Source organism: Oncorhynchus kisutch, unplaced genomic scaffold (genome assembly GCF_002021735.2).
Source record: "Oncorhynchus kisutch isolate 150728-3 unplaced genomic scaffold, Okis_V2 Okis07a-Okis12b_hom, whole genome shotgun sequence".
Lineage (NCBI taxonomy): Eukaryota > Metazoa > Chordata > Actinopteri > Salmoniformes > Salmonidae > Oncorhynchus > Oncorhynchus kisutch.
This window is the reverse complement of record NW_022261984.1, coordinates 10,353,403-10,370,902: the sequence shown is the minus strand read 5'-3', so window position 1 is coordinate 10,370,902 and position 17,500 is coordinate 10,353,403. Positions and strand designations below refer to the sequence as shown.

Below are 17,500 nucleotides of genomic sequence, written 5' to 3'. Positions count from 1 at the left end.
TTAAGGATTCACATGTGAGGTCATGTACTAAATAACCACATCGTTCACACCCTCTTAAGCTTTAGCCTTTAGCCGCACCCTCATACTACTCCTTCTCTGTTCCGCGGGTGATGTGGAGGTAAACCCAGGCCCTGCATGTCCCCAGGCACCCTCATTTGTTGACTTCTGTGTTCGAAAAAGCCTTGGTTTCATGCATGTCAACATCAGAAGCCTCCTCCCTAAGTTTGTCTTACTCACTGCTTTAGCACACTCTGCTAACCCTGATGTCCTTGCTGTGTCTGAATCCTGGCTCAGGAAGGCCACCAAAAATTCAGAGATTTCCATACCCAACTATAACATCTTCCGTCAAGATAGAACTGCCAAAGGGGGAGGAGTTGCAGTTTACTGCAGAGATGGCCTGCAAAGTAATGTCATACTTTCCAGGTCCATACCCAAACAGTTCGAACTACTAATTTTGAAAATTACTCTCTCCAGAAATAAGTCTCTCACGGTTGCCACCTGCTACCGACCCCCCTCAGCTCCCAGCTGTGCCCTGGACACCATTTGTGAATTGATCGCCCCCCATCTAGCTTCAGAGTTTGTTCTGTTAGGTGACCTAAACTGGGATATGCTTAACACCCCGCCAGTCCTACAATCTAAGCTAGATGCCCTCAATCTCACACAAATCATCAAGGAACCCACCAGGTACAACCCTAACTCTGTAAACAAGGGCACCCTCATAGACGTCATCCTGACCAACTGGCCCTCCAAATACACCTCCGCTGTCTTCAACCAGGATCTCAGCGATCACTGCCTCATTGCCTGTATCCGCTACGGAGCCGCAGTCAAACGAACCACCCCTCATCACTGTCAAACGCTCCCTAAAACACTTCTGTGAGCAGGCCTTTCTAATCGACCTGGCCAGGGTATCCTGGAAGGACATTGACCTCATCCCGTCAGTTGAGGATGCCTGGTCATTCTTTAAAAGTAACTTCCTCACCATTTTAGATAAGCATGCTCCGTTCAAAAAATGCAGAACTAAGAACAGATACAGCCCTTGGTTCACCCCAGACCTGACTGCCCTCGACCAGCACAAAAACATCCTGTGGCGGACTGCAATAGCATCGAATAGTCCCCGTGATATGCAACTGTTCAGGGAAGTCCGGAACCAATACACGCAGTCAGTCAGGAAAGCTAAGGCCAGCTTCTTCAGGCAGAAGTTTGCATCCTGTAGCTCCAACTCCAAAAAGTTCTGGGACACTGTGAAGTCCATGGAGAACAAGAGCACCTCCTCCCAGCTGCCCACTGCACTGAGGCTAGGTAACACGGTCACCACTGATAAATCCATGATTATCGAAAACTTCAATAAGCATTTCTCAACGGCTGGCCATGCCTTCCGCCTGGCTACTTCAACCTCGGCCAACAGCTCCGCCCCCCCCGCAGCTCCTCGCCCAAGCCTCTCCAGGTTCTCCTTTACCCAAATCCAGATAGCAGATGTTCTGAAAGAGCTGCAAAACCTGGACCCGTACAAATCAGCTGGGCTTGACAATCTGGACCCTCTATTTCTGAAACTATCTGCCACCATTGTCGCAACCCCTATTACCAGCCTGTTCAACCTCTCTTTCATCTCGTCTGAGATCCCCAAGGATTGGAAAGCTGCCGCAGTCATCCCCCTCTTCAAAGGGGGAGACACCCTGGACCCAAACTGTTACAGACCTATATCCATCCTGCCCTGCCTATCTAAGGTCTTCGAAAGCCAAGTCAACAAACAGGTCACTGACCATCTCGAATCCCACCGTACCTTCTCCGCTGTGCAATCTGGTTTCCGAGCCGGTCATGGGTGCACCTCAGCCACACTCAAGGTACTAAACGACATCATAACCGCCATCGATAAAAGACAGTACTGTGCAGCCGTCTTCATCGACCTCGCCAAGGCTTTCGACTCTGTCAATCACCATATTCTTATCGGCAGACTCAGTAGCCTCGGTTTTTCGGATGACTGCCTTGCCTGGTTCACCAATTACTTTGCAGACAGAGTTCAGTGTGTCAAATCGGAGGGCATGCTGTCCGGTCCTCTGGCAGTCTCTATGGGGGTGCCACAGGGTTCAATTCTCGGGCCGACTCTTTTCTCTGTGTATATCAATGATGTTGCTCTTGCTGCGGGCGATTCCCTGATCCACCTCTACGCAGACGACACCATTCTATATACTTTCGGCCCGTCTTTGGACACTGTGCTATCTAACCTCCAAACAAGCTTCAATGCCATACAACACTCCTTCCGTGGCCTCCAACTGCTCTTAAACGCTAGTAAAACCAAATGCATGCTTTTCAACCGGTCGCTGCCTGCACCTGCATGCCCGACTAGCATCACCACCCTGGATGGTTCCGACCTAGAATATGTGGACGTCTATAAGTACCTAGGTGTCTGGCTAGACTGCAAACTCTCCTTCCAGACTCATATCAAACATCTCCAATCGAAAATCAAATCAAGAGTCGGCTTTCTATTCCGCAACAAAGCCTCCTTCACTCAAGCCGCCAAGCTTACCCTAGTAAAACTGACTATCCTACCGATCCTCGACTTCGGCGATGTCATCTACAAAATGGCTTCCAACACTCTACTCAGCAAACTGGATGCAGTCTATCACAGTGCCATCCGTTTTGTCACTAAAGCACCTTATACTACCCACCACTGCGACTTGTATGCTCTAGTCGGCTGGCCCTCGCTACATATTCGTCGCCAGACCCACTGGCTCCAGGTCATCTACAAGTCTATGCTAGGTAAAGCTCCGCCTTATCTCAGCTCACTGGTCACGATGGCAACACCCATCCGTAGCACGCGCTCCAGCAGGTGTATCTCACTGATCATCCCTAAAGCCAACACCTCATTTGGCCGCCTTTCGTTCCAGTACTCTGCTGCCTGTGACTGGAACGAATTGCAAAAATCGCTGAAGTTGGAGACTTTCATCTCCCTCACCAACTTCAAACATCAGCTATCTGAGCAGCTAACCGATCGCTGCAGCTGTACATAGTCTATTGGTAAATAGCCCACCCTTTTCACCTACCTCATCCCCGTACTGTTTTTATTTATTTACTTTTCTGCTCTTCTGCACACCAATATCTCTACCTGTACATGACCATCTGATCTTTTATCACTCCAGTGTTAATCTGCAAAATTGTAATTATTTGCCTACCTCCTCATGCCTTTTGCACACATTGTATATAGACCCCCCCTTCGTTTTCTACTGTGTTATTGACTTGTTAATTGTTTACTCCATGTGTAACTCTTTGTTGTATGCTCACACTGCTATGCTTTATCTTGGCCAGGTCGCAGTTGCAAATGAGAACTTGTTCTCAACTAGCCTACCTGGTTAAATAAAGGTGAAATAAATAAATAAATAAAGCCCCGCCCATCGCATTAAGGATTCACATGTGAGGTCATGAACTAAACAACCACATCGTTCACACCTTCTTAAGCTTTAGCCCCGCCCATCTCATTAAGGATTCACATGTGAGGTCATGCACTAAACAACCACATCGTTCACACCTTCTTAAGCTTTAGCCCCGCCCATCTCATTAAGGATTCACATGTGAGGTCATGCACTAAACAACCACATCGTTCAGCCCCGCCCATCTCATTAAGGATTCACATGTGAGGTCATGTACTAAATAACCACATCGTTCACACCTTCTTAAGCTTTAGCCCTGCCCATCTCATTAAGGATTCACATGTGAGGTCATGCACTAAACAACCACATCGTTCACACCTTCTTAAGCTTTAGCCCCGCCCATCTCATTAAGGATTCACATGTGAGGTCATGCACTAAACAACCACATCGTTCACACCTTCTTAAGCTTTAGCCCCGCCCATCTCATTAAGGATTCACATGTGAGGTCATGCACTAAACAACCACATTGTTCACACCTTCTTAAGCTTTAGCCCCGCCCATCTCATTAAGGATTCACATGTGAGGTCATGCACTAAACAACCACATCGTTCACACCTTCTTAAGCTTTAGCCCCGCCCATCTCATTAAGGATTCACATGTGAGGTCATGCACTAAACAACCACATCGTTCACACCTTCTTAAGCTTTAGCCCCGCCCATCTCATTAAGGATTCACATGTGAGGTCATGCACTAAACAACCACAGATTTCAAGACTAAAGGCTGGTTTATACTACGGGTGTGTTCCTAAATTCAATCTGGAGTCAGAATGTGGTCAGAGTGATCTCTGTGCGTTCAGATTGTCTCCTCGTAAATTCAGGCACAATTGGTGCAGCGTCATCTGGGTTAGGGGAGGGTTTGGCCCAGCGTCATCTGGGTTATAGGGGAGGGTTTGGCCCAGCGTCATCTGGGTTAGGGGAGGGATTGGCCCAGCGTCATCTGGGTTATAGGGGAGGGTTTGGCCCAGCGTCATCTGGGTTAGGGGAGGGATTGGCCCAGCGTCATCTGGGTTAGGGGAGGGATTGGCCCAGCGTCATCTGGGTTAGGTGGAGGGTTTGGCCGGGGTTGGCGGTCATTGTAAATAAGACTCTGTTCTTAACTGACGTGCCTAGTTAAATAAAGATTAAATAAAATAAATATTTAATATTAATAACAAATAGACAGAAGCGTGCTACCAATCCGAATTTATCTCTCGGAGTGTCCCGCCCAGCCATTATCTCAGCCAATCACAGTGAGAAGAAGCGTGCTACCAATCCGAATTTATCTCTCGGAGTGTCCCGCCCAGCCATTATCTCAGCCAATCACAGTGAGAAGAAGCGTGCTACCAATCTGAACTTATCTCTCGGAGTGTCCCGCCCAGCCATTATCTCAGCCAATCACAGTGAGAAGAAGCGTGCTACCAATCTGAACTTATGTCTCGGAGTGTCCCGCCCAGCCATTATCTCAGCCAATCACAGTGAGAAGAAGCGTGCTACCAATCTGAACTTATGTCTCGGAGTGTCCCGCCCAGCCATTATCTCAGCCAATCACAGTGAGAAGAAGGGTGCTACCAATCTGAACTTATGTCTCGGAGTGTCCCGCCCAGCCATTATCTCAGCCAATCACAGTGAGAAGGAGGGTCCTTTTTCTGTGGCTCAATCAACTAGGTTTGTTTTTACAGATGAAATACACATTTATTATTAAGGCACATGGACGTTCACATGTTCAAGAAGACGTTTCTGACAAACATGACTCACCTTAACCATTCAGAGTTAATGTCTAACCTTAACCATTCAGAGTTAATGCCTAACCTTAACCATTCAGAGTTAATGTCTAACCTTAACCATTCAGAGTTAATGTCTAACCTTAACCATTCAGAGATAATGCCTCACCTTAACCATTCAGAGTTAATGTCTAAGCTTAACCATTCAGAGTTAATGCCTAACCTTAACCATTCAGAGTTAATGTCTAACCTTAACCATTCAGAGTTCATGTCTAACCTTAACCATTCAGAGTTAATGCCTAACCTTAACCATTCAGAGTTAATGTCTAACCTTAACCATTCAGAGTTAATGCCTAACCTTAACCATTCAGAGTTCATGTCTAACCTTAACCATTCAGAGTTAATGTCTAACCTTAACCATTCAGAGTTAATGCCTAACCTTAACCATTCAGAGTTAATGTCTAACCATAACCATTCAGAGTTAATGTCTAACCTTAACCATTCCGAGTTAATGCCTAACCTTAACCATTCAGAGTTAATGTCTAACCTTAACCATTCAGAGTTAATGTCTAACCTTAACCATTCAGAGTTAATGCCTAACCTTAACCATTCAGAGTTAATGTCTAACCTTAACCATTCAGAGTTAATGTCTAACCTTAACCATTCAGAGTTAATGTCTAACCTTAACCATTCAGAGTTAATGTCTAACCTTAACCATTCAGAGTTAATGTCTAACCTTAACCATTCAGAGTTAATGTCTAACCTTAACCATTCAGAGATAATGCCTGACCTTAACCATTCAGAGTTACTGTCTAACCTTAACCATTCAGAGTTAATGTTGAACCTTAACCATTCAGAGATAATGCCTGACCTTAACCATTCAGAGTTAATGTCTAACCTTAACCATTCAGAGTTAATGCCTAACCTTAACCATTCAGAGTTAATGTCTAACCTTAACCATTCAGAGTTAATGCCTAACCTTAACCATTCAGAGTTAATGCCTAACCTTAACCATTCAGAGTTACTGTCTAACCTTAACCATTCAGAGTTAATGTTGAACCTTAACCATTCAGAGATAATGCCTGACCTTCACCATTCAGAGTTAATGTCTAACCTTAACCATTCAGAGTTAATGCCTAACCTTAACCATTCAGAGTTAATGTCTAACCTTAACCATTCAGAGTTAATGCCTAACCTTAACCATTCAGAGTTAATGCCTAACCTTAACCATTCAGAGTTAATGTCTAACCTTAACCATTCAGAGTTAATGCCTCACCTTAACCTTGAACACGTCAACATTTTCTGTTGGGAAAAACTTTTGAAATGTTGACGTTTGAGGAACATGGATGACGTGAGACTGTGAGCGCTGGTAGTATGTGTAGTATGTGTGTGTGTCCGGGTTTCCATCAGGAAAACGTGGTGCCGGACATTTGATCAGCATTTGAGAAATATACTGAACCCGTATGCATCGGGGTGCGTAACCTAATTATGGCGTCCACCCACGGTCCTCAGAATGACAGAAATCACATTTAGATGATGGTCATTCATATTAACAGAACGTGACAATGACAGAAATCACATGTAGATGATGGTCATTCATATTAACAGAACGTGCAAGTCCCGGATGCAACGACGTGCGGTCCTTCTGAATGCCGGTGTGCACTTTGAACAAGTTAGAATAACTGTCCACGTTTTTTACTTTTCCTCAGCCAACAAGACGAGTAACGAACAGCAAAATCACTAGCTGTCAATCTACTATTCCCCATAGTAGAAAAGTTGACCTAGTCTATTGGACAGCTTGTAGAGAAAAATAAATAGCCTATTCCAAACAGACTCTGAGACATTTGTGGGACGATACATCCAAAATTCGTACAACCAGTAGACCTAGACTACATGAAACATTTGTTTTAAAGCAATTTGTCTGATGCAACAGATCAGAATGTTTAAAATGTTGATAAACTATTATTTATTCACGTTTTAAGAGCAGCAAGGCGCACAAGGCAGTAGGCTACGCACGAATGTTCATCCCATAATGCAATTAGCGGTAAAAAACAGCGCAGTCAAAAGCGCACCGCACGTGAAAGATATGTAAATATCCATTAGAAACGTAGAAAGAGGGGAGATGTAATAGGCAACAACTACATGGGTTGCTAATAGGACTAGGATCGTGCCTTGGGGCGACTGGACAATGAAAGGAAGTTGATATCAAATAATTGCCTCCACAGATATGGTCTGAAGCGAATTAAGACATGCCTCATAACATGTAGTAAAAACGTTCAGCTTTTTAAACAATTAAGTAGATGTTTTTGAAAATGCACCCTGCCTCCAGCTCATTGCAAAGTGGTGTGTGACGCGCTGATGAAGCCTGTCTTCCGTTTCCTATTTTTTGTATTTCGCAATTTGCAAATATTAATAATATTAAAATGATATAATTTGCATCTCTCAGACAGATTTTATGTTCAAAAGTTCTGCGTCTGTACAGTATTCATCCCTCTTGTGTTGTTTCTCCTATTTTGTTGCATTACAACCTGTAATTTAAATGGATTTTTCATGTAATCGACATACACAAAATTGTCCAAATTGGTGAAAATATATTTTTTTTTAAATAACTTGTTTCAAAACTAATCTAAATGTATTAATTCCCTTCACTATTTACCTAAATAAGATCTGCTGCATCCAATTACCTTCAGAAGTCACGTAATTAGTTTAAGTCCACCTGTGTGCAATCTGTGTCACATGATCTGTCACATGATCTCAGTATATATACACATGTTCTGAAAGGCCCCAGAGTCTGCAACACCACTAAAGCAAGGGGTATCACCAAGCAAGCGGCACCATGAAGACCAAGGAGCTCTCCAAACCGGTCGGGGACAAAGTTGTGGAGAAGTACAGATCAGGGTTGGGTTATAAAAAAAATGTCAGAAACTTTGAACATCCCACGGAGCATCATTAAATCCATTATTTACATTTTTTTAAGTAATGACAAACCTGCAAAGGTGGGAGACTCCCCAAACATATGGAAGAAGGTACTCTGCTCAGATGAGACTCAAAGTTAGTGTAAATCAAATGATACAACCCCCCACCCCTATTTTTATTCCAGGTTGTAAGGCAACAAAAATAGAAAAAAGTCATTGTATGCTGTACGCCTGTGATAAACAGGATACATAATGAATGTACTGGATACACGCGCCAATTTAATTCCACTAAATTATGCAAAATTAACCATTTACTGCAGTGGGCTACGAGTAATTCTTGGTGGTCAAAAACAAATCTACTTTGAACAAAAAAAAGTACACACCTCACATGAGTTTAAAAATAGTCAGACACCTGTACCAAGTCAGATATAGAGTTGAAATGTATTACATTTAGAGTTTTCATCCCACTATTTACACTTTATATATACATTCCAAGTGTCCCCATACCCTCCGTAGCGCCTTGCGGTCGGATGCCAAGCAGTTGCCATAGCGACGCAGCTCTAGATCTTTTTGGAGGGCCCAAATCTTTTCAGTCTCCTGAGGGGGAAGAGGTGTTGTCGTGCCCTCTTCATCACCATGTTGGTGTGTTTGGAACATGATCGGTACTTAGCGATGTGGACACGGGAAGGTCTCGACCCGTTCCACTACAGCCCCGTCGATGTGCTCGGCACTACATTCCTGTAGTCCACGATCAGCTCCTTTTGTCACGTTGAGGGAGAGGTTGTTGTCCTGGCACCACACTGCCAGGTCTCTGACCTCTTCCTTATAGGCTGCCTCGTCGTCGTTGGTGATCAGGGAATACAGGAGGGGACTAAGCACGCACCCCTGAGGCGTGTCTTACATTAAGGGTGTAAGAGTCTTACGTAAGGGGCGTGGCCAAGACATCCCTATGCCAGGTCTCTAACCTCTTCCTTATAGGCTGCCTCGTCGCCATTGGTGATCAGGGAATACAGGAGGGGGCTAAGCTCTGAGGGGTGCGTGTGTTTGTGCGTGTCTTACATTAAGGGTGTAAGAGTCTTACGTAAGGGGCGTGGCCAAGACATCCCTGTGAATGTTTTATGAACCTCTCATGTCACGTCAGCGTAGATCTGCACTCCGCAAAAACACCTCCTCTGATTACGTGTGTTTGAGAGATGAGTGTGTGTGTGTGTGTGTGTGTGTGTGTGTGTGTGGGGCGAGGGAGGGGGGGGGGTTTATGTGCGTAACAGAGAAAGAGGAAGACAGAGAGAGCAAGAGAGGAAGACAGAGAAAGAGAGAGAGAAAGACAGAAGAAGAGAGATAGGAAGACAGAGAAAGAGAGAGAGGAAGACAGAGAAAGAGAGAGAGGAAGACAGAGAAAGAGAGAGAGGAAGACAGAGAAAGAGAGAGAGGAAGACAGAAGAAGAGAGAGAGGAAGACAGAAGAAGAGAGAGAGGAAGACAGAAGAAGAGAGAGAGGAAGACAGAAGAAGAGAGAGAGGAAGACAGAGAGAGCAAGAGAGGATGACAGAGAAAGAGAGAGAGAAAGACAGAAGAAGAGAGATAGGAAGACAGAGAAAGAGAGAGAGGAAGACAGAGAAAGAGAGAGAGGAAGACAGAGAAAGAGAGAGAGGAAGACAGAAGAAGAGAGATAGGAAGACAGAGGAAGAGAGAGAGGAAGACAGAAGAAGAGAGAGAGGAAGACAGAGAAAGAGAGATAGGAAGACAGGGGAAGACAGAGAAAGAGAGATAGGAAGACAGAGAAAGAGAGAGAGGAAGACAGAGAAAGAGAGAGAGGAAGACAGAGAAAGAGAGAGAGGAAGACAGAGAAAGAGAGAGAGGAAGACAGAGAAAGAGAGAGAGGAAGACAGAGAAAGAGAGAGAGGAAGACAGAGAAAGAGAGAGGAAGACAGAGAAAGAGAGAGGAAGACAGAGAAAGAGAGAGAGAAAGAGAGATAGGAAGAGAGAGAAAGAGAGAGAGAGAGAATAGTGAGAGAGAACCATCTGTTGTTGTGTCTGAGTGTCTGAGATGTTGATGTTTTTGCTGTGTAATTTACTGCTGTGTTGTGTTGGGTTGTGTTCCTCCCACTCTCACAAACACACACATTACCAGTCCATTGTTACAGCAGGGTTTGGGCTTGTATGGGCTCAGACCTGTCAAACCATGGCCTTGTTATGCACTCACTCTGAACAATGATAACACACACACACACACACACACACACACACACACACACACACACACACACACACACACACACACACACACACACACACACACACACACACACACACACACACACACACACACACACAGGAAGGGACAGTGGTAAGCGAGTGGTGCTGCCATGTGATGGATGGTGACATGGAGAATCTAGCGGGACGGAGGGCAGACTGATCACTACTAATAGACTTCGATTTTTTGGGGGACGATTTTGAAAAAGGTCAGGAGAAAAAAATTGCCTACGTACCATTAAAAACCCCATGATGCTCGGAGGCGAGGCGTGGTGCTCAGACGACTGTGTCACAACAGTTTACAATGCTCTAACAAGCTGTGAGAAAACTTAATAATCCGTTGTTATTGTTATGGATCCCCTTTAGTTCCTGCCAAGGCAGCAGCTACTCTTCCTGGGGTTTATTATGGATCCCCTTTAGTTCCTGCCAAGGCAGCAGCTACTCTTCCTGGGGTTTATTATGGATCCCCATTAGTTCCTGCCAAGGCAGCAGCTACTCTTCCTGGGGTTTATTATGGATCCCCATTAGTTCCTGCCAAGGCAGCAGCTACTCTTCCTGGGGTTTATTATGGATCCCCATTAGTTCCTGCCAAGGCAGCAGCTACTCTTCCTGGGGTTTATTATGGATCCCCTTTAGTTCCTTCCAAGGCAGCAGCTACTCTTCCTGGGGTTTATTATGGATCCCCTTTAGTTCCTGCCAAGGCAGCAGCTACTCTTCCTGGGGTTTATTATGGATCCCCTTTAGTTCCTGCCAAGGCAGCAGCTACTCTTCCTGGGGTTTATTATGGATCCCCATTAGTTCCTGCCAAGGCAGCAGCTACTCTTCCTGGGGTTTATTATGGATCCCCATTAGTTCCTGCCAAGGCAGCAGCTACTCTTCCTGGGGTTTATTATGGATCCCCATTAGTTCCTGCCAAGGCAGCAGCTACTCTTCCTGGGGTTTATTATGGATCCCCATTAGTTCCTGCCAAGGCAGCAGCTACTCTTCCTGGGGTTTATTATGGATCCCCATTAGTTCCTGCCAAGGCAGCAGCTACTCTTCCTGGGGTTTATTATGGATCCCCTTTAGTTCCTGCCAAGGCAGCAGCTACTCTTCCTGGGGTTTATTATGGATCCCCTTTAGTTCCTGCCAAGGCAGCAGCTACTCTTCCTGGGGGTTATTATGGATCCCCATTAGTTCCTGCCAAGGCAGCAGCTACTCTTCCTGGGGGTTTATTATGGATCCCCTTTAGTTCCTGCCAAGGCAGCAGCTACTCTTCCTGGGGTTTATTATGGATCCCCTTTAGTTCCTGCCAAGGCAGCAGCTACTCTTCCTGGGGTTTATTATGGATCCCCTTTAGTTCCTGCCAAGGCAGCAGCTACTCTTCCTGGGGGTTATTATGGATCCCCATTAGTTCCTGCCAAGGCAGCAGCTACTCTTCCTGGGGGTTTATTATGGATCCCCATTAGTTCCTGTCAAAGTAGCAGCTACTCTTCCTGGGGGTTTATTATGGATCCCCATTAGTTCCTGCCAAGGCAGCAGCTACTCTTCCTGGGGGTTTATTATGGATCCCCATTAGTTCCTGCCAAGGCAGCAGCTACTCTTCCTGGGGTTTAATATGGATCCCCATTAGTTCCTGCCAAGGCAGCAGCTACTCTTCCTGGGGTTTATTATGGATCCCCATTAGTTCCTGCCAAGGCAGCAGCTACTCTTCCTGGGGGTTTATTATGGATCCCCATTAGTTCCTGCCAAGGCAGCAGCTACTCTTCCTGGGGTTTAATATGGATCCCCATTAGTTCCTGCCAAGGCAGCAGCTACTCTTCCTGGGGTTTATTATGGATCCCCATTAGTTCCTGCCAAGGCAGCAGCTACTCTTCCTGGGGTTTATTATGGATCCCCATTAGTTCCTGCCAAGGCAGCAGCTACTCTTCCTGGGGATTATTATTGATCCCCATTATTTCCTGCCAAGGCAGCAGCTACTCTTCCTGGGGTTTATTATGGATCCCCATTAGTTCCTGCCAAGGCAGCAGCTACTCTTCCTGGGGTTTATTATGGATCCCCTTTAGTTCCTGCCAAGGCAGCAGCTACTCTTCCTGGGGTTTATTATGGATCCCCTTTAGTTCCTGCCAAGGCAGCAGCTACTCTTCCTGGGGGTTATTATGGATCCCCATTACTTCCTGCCAAGGCAGCAGCTACTCTTCCTGGGGTTTATTATGGATCCCCATTAGTTCCTGCCAAGGCAGCAGCTACTCTTCCTGTGGTTTATTATGGATCCCCATTAGTTCCTGCCAAGGTAGCAGCTACTCTTCCTGGGGATTATTATTGATCCCCATTATTTCCTGCCAAGGCAGCAGCTACTCTTCCTGGGGTTCATTATGGATCCCCATTAGTTCCTGCCAAGGCAGCAGCTACTCTTCCTGGGGATTATTATGGATCCCCATTAGTTCCTGCCAAGGCAGCAGCTACTCTTCCTGGGGTTTATTATGGATCCCCTTTAGTTCCTGCCAAGGCAGCAGCTACTCTTCCTGGGGTTTATTATGGATCCCCTTTAGTTCCTGCCAAGGCAGCAGCTACTCTTCCTGGGGTTTATTATAGATCCCCATTACTTCCTGCCAAGGCAGCAGCTACTCTTCCTGGGGTTTATTATGGATCCCCATTAGTTCCTGCCAAGGCAGAAGCTACTCTTCCTGGGGTTTATTATGGATCCCCTTTAGTTCCTGCCAAGGCAGCAGCTACTCTTCCTGGGGTTTATTATGGATCCCCATTAGTTCCTGCCAAGGCAGCAGCTACTCTTCCTGGTGATTATTATGGATCCCATTTAGTTCCTGCCAAGGCAGCAGCTACTCTTCCTGGTGATTATTATGGATCCCCATTAGTTCCTGCCAAGGCAGCAGCTACTCTTCCTGGGGTTTATTATGGATCCCCATTAGTTCCTGCCAAGGCAGCAGCTACTCTTCCTGGGGATTATTATTGATCCCCATTATTTCCTGCCAAGGCAGCAGCTACTCTTCCTGGGGTTTATTATGGATCCCCATTAGTTCCTGCCAAGGCAGCAGCTACTCTTCCTGGGGTTTATTATGGATCCCCTTTAGTTCCTGCCAAGGCAGCAGCTACTCTTCCTGGGGTTTATTATGGATCCCCTTTAGTTCCTGCCAAGGCAGCAGCTACTCTTCCTGGGGGTTATTATGGATCCCCATTACTTCCTGCCAAGGCAGCAGCTACTCTTCCTGGGGTTTATTATGGATCCCCATTAGTTCCTGCCAAGGCAGCAGCTACTCTTCCTGTGGTTTATTATGGATCCCCATTAGTTCCTGCCAAGGCAGCAGCTACTCTTCCTGGGGATTATTATTGATCCCCATTATTTCCTGCCAAGGCAGCAGCTACTCTTCCTGGGGTTCATTATGGATCCCCATTAGTTCCTGCCAAGGCAGCAGCTACTCTTCCTGGGGATTATTATGGATCCCCATTAGTTCCTGCCAAGGCAGCAGCTACTCTTCCTGGGGTTTATTATGGATCCCCTTTAGTTCCTGCCAAGGCAGCAGCTACTCTTCCTGGGGTTTATTATGGATCCCCTTTAGTTCCTGCCAAGGCAGCAGCTACTCTTCCTGGGGTTTATTATAGATCCCCATTACTTCCTGCCAAGGCAGCAGCTACTCTTCCTGGGGTTTATTATGGATCCCCATTAGTTCCTGCCAAGGCAGAAGCTACTCTTCCTGGGGTTTATTATGGATCCCCTTTAGTTCCTGCCAAGGCAGCAGCTACTCTTCCTGGGGTTTATTATGGATCCCCATTAGTTCCTGCCAAGGCAGCAGCTACTCTTCCTGGTGATTATTATGGATCCCATTTAGTTCCTGCCAAGGCAGCAGCTACTCTTCCTGGTGATTATTATGGATCCCCATTAGTTCCTGCCAAGGCAGCAGCTACTCTTCCTGGGGTCCGGCAAAATTAAGGCAGTTTATACAATTTTAAAAACATCAAAATACAGTGGGGCAAAAAAGTATTTAGTCAGCCACCAATTGTGCAAGTTCTCCCACTTAAAAAGATGAGAGAGGCCTGTAATTTTCATCATAGGTACACTTCAACTATGACAGACAACATGAGAAAAGAAAATCCAGAAAATCACATTGTAGGATTTTTAATGAATTTATTTGCAAATTATGGTGGAAAATAAGTATTTGGTCAATAACAAAAGTTATTTTTTACACTCCACTGCATTTTCTTTATCTATACCATGGTTTCCTCCACACCAACAAGGACTAGTACATTCCCTTCTTTCTCTAAATCATTTATCTCTCTCTCCTTCTCTCTCCCTCTCTCCTCTCTCTCCTTCTCTCTCTCCTTCTCTCTCCTTCTCTCTCTCTCCTTCTCTCTCCTTCTCTCTCTCTCTCTCTCCTTCTCTCTCTCCTTCTCTCTCCCTCTCTTTCTCCTTCTCTCTCTCTCTCCTCTCTCTCCTTCTCTCTCTCCTCTCCATTCAGAATTCCTTCCTTCCTCCACCACAACAGTTCCTTCTTCTCTTGTTTCTCTAATTGTATCATCTCTCTCTCATCTCTCTCTTTCTCTCTCCGTCCAGACTTGGTTCCTCCAGTCATCCATGGGCCTCCCAAAGTCCCCTCCTCCTCTTCCTCCACCAGTCGGACCACGACCACCCGGTCTCCTCCCTACTATACCACGGCTCGACCAATCCTCACCACCTTCCCCGGTCAGCGGTCCCGGACAACCACGACCGCGCGGAACCCTGCCGGTGGTGACGTGGTCGTCCCCGGCGATAACCAGATCCCAGAGTTCGTTAACCCCGGTAACGGCCATTAACGGAAATGAACACATTCTGTTCCAATGTGTTATCGTATAATTATTGTACCCATTTTTAACATGTACATCTCCGGTAGGTAACGGGCGGTCGGTTCCAGCCATGGGTGTTCCCCCTCTGCCTCCCCAGCCCCCGGTCATACCCCCCCAGGACCACTGCTCCCCCAGGGTGACAGCTGAAGTGTCCTGGCCCAGAACCCAGCAGGGACAGATGGCCAAGCAGCCCTGTCCTGTAGGGACACTAGGTAACTACAGCCCTGTCCTGTAGGGACACTAGGTAACTATATCCCTGTCCTGTAGGGACACTAGGTAACTACAGCCCTGTCCTGTAGGGACACTAGGTAACTACAGCCCTGTCCTGTAGGGACACTAGGTAACTACAGCCCTGTCCTGTAGGGACACTAGGTAACTACAGCCCTGTCCTGTAGGGACACTAGGTAACTACAGCCCTGTCCTGTAGGGACACTAGGTAACTACACTACTAACTACAGCCCTGTCCTGTAGGGACACTAGGTAACTACAGCCCTGTCCTGTAGGGATACTAGGTAACTACAGCCCTTTTTTCAAGTCCTTGTAAAAAGGTAGTTGGGATCAGGATTAGGGTTGGGGTGTTCAAGTCCTTTTAAAAAGGTAGTTGGGATCGGGATTAGGGTTGGGGTGTTTAAGTCCTTGTAAAAAGGTAGTTGGGATCAGGATTAGGGTTGGGGTGTTTAAATTCTTGTAAAAAGGTAGTTGGGATCAGGATTAGGGTTGGGGTGTTTGTATCCTTGTAAAAGGTAGTTGGGATCAGCATTAGGGTTGGGGTGTTTAAATTCTTGTAAAAAGGTAGTTGGGATCAGGATTAGGGTTGGGGTGTTTAAATCCTTGTAAAAAGGTAGTTGGCATCAGGATTAGGGTTGGGGTGTTTAAGTCCTTGTAAAAAGGTAGTTGGCATCAGGATTAGGGTTGGAGTGTTTAAATCCTTGTAAAAAGGTAGTTGGGATCAGGATTAGGGTTGGGGTGTTTAAGTCCTTGTAAAAAAAGGTAGTTGGGATCAGGATTAGGGTTGGGGTGTTTAAATTCTTGTAAAAAGGTAGTTGGGATCAGGATTAGGGTTGGGGTGTTTAAGTCCTTGTAAAAAAAGGTAGTTGGGATCAGGATTAGGGTTGGGGTGTTTAAATCCTTGTAAAAATGTAGTTGGGATCAGGATTAGGGTTGGGGTGTTTAAGTCCTTCTAAAAAGGTAGTTGGGATCAGGATTAGGGTTGGGGTGTTTAAGTCCATGTAAAAAGGTAGTTGGCATCAGGATTAGGGTTGGAGTGTTTAAATCATTGTAAAAAGGTAGTTGGGATCAGGATTAGGGTTGGGGTGTTTAAGTCCTTGTAAAAAAGGTAGTTGGGATCAGGATTAGGGTTGGGGTGTTTAAATTCTTGTAAAAAGGTAGTTGGGATCAGGATTAGGGTTGGGGTGTTTAAATCCTTGTAAAAATGTAGTTGGGATCAGGATTAGGGTTGGGGTGTTTAAGTCCTTGTAAAAAGGTAGTTGGGATCAGGATTAGGGTTGGGGTGTTTAAGTCCATGTAAAAAGGTAGTTGGCATCAGGATTAGGGTTGGAGTGTTTAAATCCTTGTAAAAAGGTAGTTGGGATCAGGATTAGGGTTGGGGTGTTTAAATCCTTGTAAAAAGGTAGTTGGGATCAGGATTAGGGTTGGGGTGTTTAAATCCTTGTAAAAATGTAGTTGGGATCAGGATTAGGGTTGGGGTGTTTAAATCCTTGTAAAAATGTAGTTGGGATCAGGATTAGGGTTGGGGTGTTTAAGTCCTTGTAAAAAGGTAGTTGGGATCAGGGTTAGGGTTTGGGTGTTTAAGTCCTTGTAAAAAGGTAGTTGGGATCAGGATTAGGGTTGGGGTGTTTAAATCCTAGTAAAAAGGTAGTTGGGATCAGGATTAGGGTTGGGGTGTTTAAATCCTTGTAAAAAGGTAGTTGGGATCAGGGTTAGGGTTTGGGTGTTTAAATCCTTGTAAAAATGTAGTTGGGATCAGGATTAGGGTTGGGGTGTTTAAATCCTTGTAAAAATGTAGTTGGGATCAGGATTAGGGTTGGGGTTGTCCTTGAAAATAAGGCCAATTCCACACTCACTGGAAATAGTCTTGATAAATTCACATCATTTCCAGCAGTAAATACAATTTCCACCCAGTGCAGGTGAATCATGTTCCAGACAGCAGACAATAAGTGTTTGACTAACACTACACACACAGAGCTTCTGTTATTTAAACAATGGAACAAGTAGGTTTCTGTCTTTTCTTTAGAGCGTGGGTTGTTCTCTGTTAGAGCCTGGCTTTAAATTCTGTTAGAGCGTGGGTTGTTCTCTGTTAGAGCCTGGCTTTAAATTCTGTTAGAGCGTGGGTTGTTCTCTGTTAGACCCTGGATTTAAATTATGTTAGAG

The 17,500-nt window shown here is 45.6% G+C and overlaps 1 protein-coding gene across 1 annotated transcript in view; it reads left to right on the top strand.

The window, feature by feature from the left end:
• LOC109888256 (adhesion G protein-coupled receptor L3) overlaps nt 1-17,500 on the top strand; it is a 281,748-nt gene that overhangs the window by 259,652 nt on the left and 4,596 nt on the right. Inside the window, exons 8-9 of the mRNA XM_031814586.1 lie at nt 14,841-15,065; nt 15,157-15,321. Of these exons, the coding sequence (XP_031670446.1) occupies nt 14,841-15,065; nt 15,157-15,321 (390 nt within the window). The remainder of the gene's footprint in view (nt 1-14,840; nt 15,066-15,156; nt 15,322-17,500) is intronic.